The sequence below is a fragment of the Setaria italica genome, chromosome IV (genome assembly GCF_000263155.2).
Source record: "Setaria italica strain Yugu1 chromosome IV, Setaria_italica_v2.0, whole genome shotgun sequence".
Taxonomy (NCBI): domain Eukaryota; kingdom Viridiplantae; phylum Streptophyta; class Magnoliopsida; order Poales; family Poaceae; genus Setaria; species Setaria italica.
Genome location: NC_028453.1, coordinates 31,137,621 through 31,140,054, shown reverse-complemented (window position 1 = coordinate 31,140,054; position 2,434 = coordinate 31,137,621). Strand labels below are relative to the sequence as shown.

Below are 2,434 nucleotides of genomic sequence, written 5' to 3'. Positions count from 1 at the left end.
AACTGAAAAAGAAGAACCCAAAGCAGACAGTTGCACACTTATGCAATTATGCTGTTACAGCACCCTAAAACTACTAATAGCATTAGTGTGCTCTATTCAGTAGCAAAATAGACAATGAGATAATTGATCAGCGTATGGAGTACAACCAAAAGGAACTTACCCCCTGCATTCAGAAATCACAATTAGCCCCATATAGCATCAAAAGCTTGGAGGAAGTTAACATGCACATTCAGAAATCACAATAACAGATAATAGCATCATAACCCTGCGGGAACCAGTACTGCTCGAACCGGCATCTGGAAGATATGATTTCTGTCAAAATAGAGGACACAAATAAGCCAGTTAATCTCACAGTATCTTGCCAATGTGGGTGCTAGTTTCCATCAACCTGTGCGCATCAGCTGCTTCAGATGAAGGGAACGTCTTGTAAATCATAGGCTTTATCTCCACGGCGAGCAGGCCTCGGCGGACGGCGTCGTCGGCAACCTATAGGGCATGGAGGTCGACGACGCCGCAGCGGCAGGGGGCATCCTCAGCGACCTCGCTGGAGAGGAGGCCATCGAGCGCCTGCAAGCCGATGCTGTGCGCGAGAACGTCGGACACCTGCCCGTCAACGTCGAGTACGAGGGAGCAAGGGGCGCAGCGGCACGCAGCACAAGATCTACGGGCGGCGCCTGCTGGACGCGCTCCGCGCCACGGGTGGCGGGCAGCCGCGCGCCGTCAAGGCCGCGGCCGACTCGGCACTGGCGCTCACGGCGCGCGGGCAGACGCAGTGGGGCCGCGCCATCCTGCTTGCCGGCGCCGCCTGCAGCCGGCGCCGCATGCTGGTCAAGGCGGGCGGCAAGATCCGGCGGCGCCACCGCCGACCGAACAAGAGCAGCAAAGCGGCCTCTTTTTCCCAGGAGGAGGAGGGCAGGGGCAAGGTGCAGGAGCGGCTCCGCGTGCTGGGCCGCCTCGTCCCGGGCTGCCGGAAGCTCCCCGCGCCGGACCTGCTGGAGGAGGCGGTCGACTACGTGGCGGCGCTGCAGATGCTGCGCGCGAGAACGTCGGACACCTGCCCGTCAACGTCGAGTACGAGGGAGCAAGGGGCGAGGATGTGGGCGCGGATGCAGTGGCGATTTTTTTTCCGAGGATGGTTTCCGGCGGCGGACGAATGGATAAGGCGTGGCGGAGCGAGCCAAGCAAGATCCGAGCTTCCATCTGCGGAGCGAGCCGCTTGCGGAACGAGCGAGCGTGCAGCTGGCAGCCGAGCTGAGAGTCGAGGCGGAGCCAGGCCGTTTCCACGCGCGCTTCCGTTCCAGGATCGCTCGACAGCACACGCGGCGCAAATCGAGATGGGGCCGCACAGCGATGGTTATGGGGGCCGTTCCCATGCAATTTTTTTCCCAAAGTTGATGGTGCATTGGTGCTGCACAAACTTATGTAGGTAAAAAAAATTAAAATTTTGAAACAGTGACACGATGTGCTTGCTTGCTGCACATTTACATCTTCCATTCTTCTCTTATGCACCCATATTTTATCTGGTGGGATGAAATACACGTTACTCCCAGACTTGTGCGCGTAGCCAGTATGATGTAGGGTAAACGTTGCAACTATTGCAGCAACCTAGGTGGGTGGACAATGGATATGGGCTGGTTTTGTTTCATTACATTTTCTTTTGACTAATTTTTATCTAGTTTTACATCGAACAAACGCTTGAGAACAGCAGTGAAATCACCAATGATGCTTGGTAAACACTTGAAAGACTGTTGCTGTGCGGAGAAAAATTCATGGTTTTGGACAGATTTTCTTCGTCACAACAGTTGTTCATGTAGGACACATTGACTCACTGCTTTGCTCATTTAGCCAAGTAGGAGTAGGACACATTGACTCACTGCTATGATCTTCCTTTCTGCTTGTCTTTTTTTTTTTAATCAAAGACCCAAACCTAAAAACGGAGACACACATCTCCCAACAATGAAGCAAGACAAGCTACTGATCAAATCTTGATCAGTAGCACAAGCTCAGAGATCTGACTTCTGATCCCCGTCGGATCAACCATGAGTCCATGATCTTGTTTCAGATGCACATCCTTCTCGATCTTCTGATGAAGCAGGAACTGGAACCACTACGATTCTCCCATACTTTATTTGATGCCACCGAAGTCAATGAACAGGTAAATTAAGTCAGAGAGGAAAACAATGGGATGCTGTAGTCTGCCCCGAGAAGTCTACTGGAAAGCATATCCTGCAGTACTGCTCTCTGCAGTTGAGTCATTGACGGCGTGGGGCTGCTTCACATGTCAGTGACTCAACTGCAGTTATCTACTGCAGAGGAGTCTCATCAGTCTCCTCTGTTTCAATGACAAAGAATAGAGTTTCAGTGTGAGTTTAGTTTATCTGTGATCGATTTAGTTCTTCGCTCTAGAGAAAATCACTCTATGTATTTAACAGAA

At 52.0% G+C, this 2,434-nt stretch overlaps 1 protein-coding gene across 1 annotated transcript; it reads left to right on the top strand.

Annotated features, from left to right (window-relative positions):
• The first annotated feature begins 495 nt into the window (after positions 1–495).
• Positions 496–1,853, top strand: LOC101753002 (transcription factor bHLH150-like). The gene is made up of 3 exons (XM_004967069.1): positions 496–582; positions 636–1,071; positions 1,846–1,853. Exons 1-3 carry the CDS (start codon positions 496–498, stop codon positions 1,851–1,853), a joined length of 531 nt encoding a protein of 176 aa, XP_004967126.1.
• Positions 1,854–2,434: the final 581 nt, after the last annotated feature.

Bases quoted from the DNA above. Each gene is read 5' to 3' on its own strand.
- LOC101753002 (XM_004967069.1), top strand. From the start codon at position 496: ATGGAGGTCGACGACGCCGCAGCGGCAGGGGGCATCCTCAGCGACCTC. The intron at 583-635 runs GTGCGCGAGAAC...CGAGGGAGCAAG, and splicing joins AGCGCCTGCAAGCCGATGCT to GGGCGCAGCGGCACGCAGCA.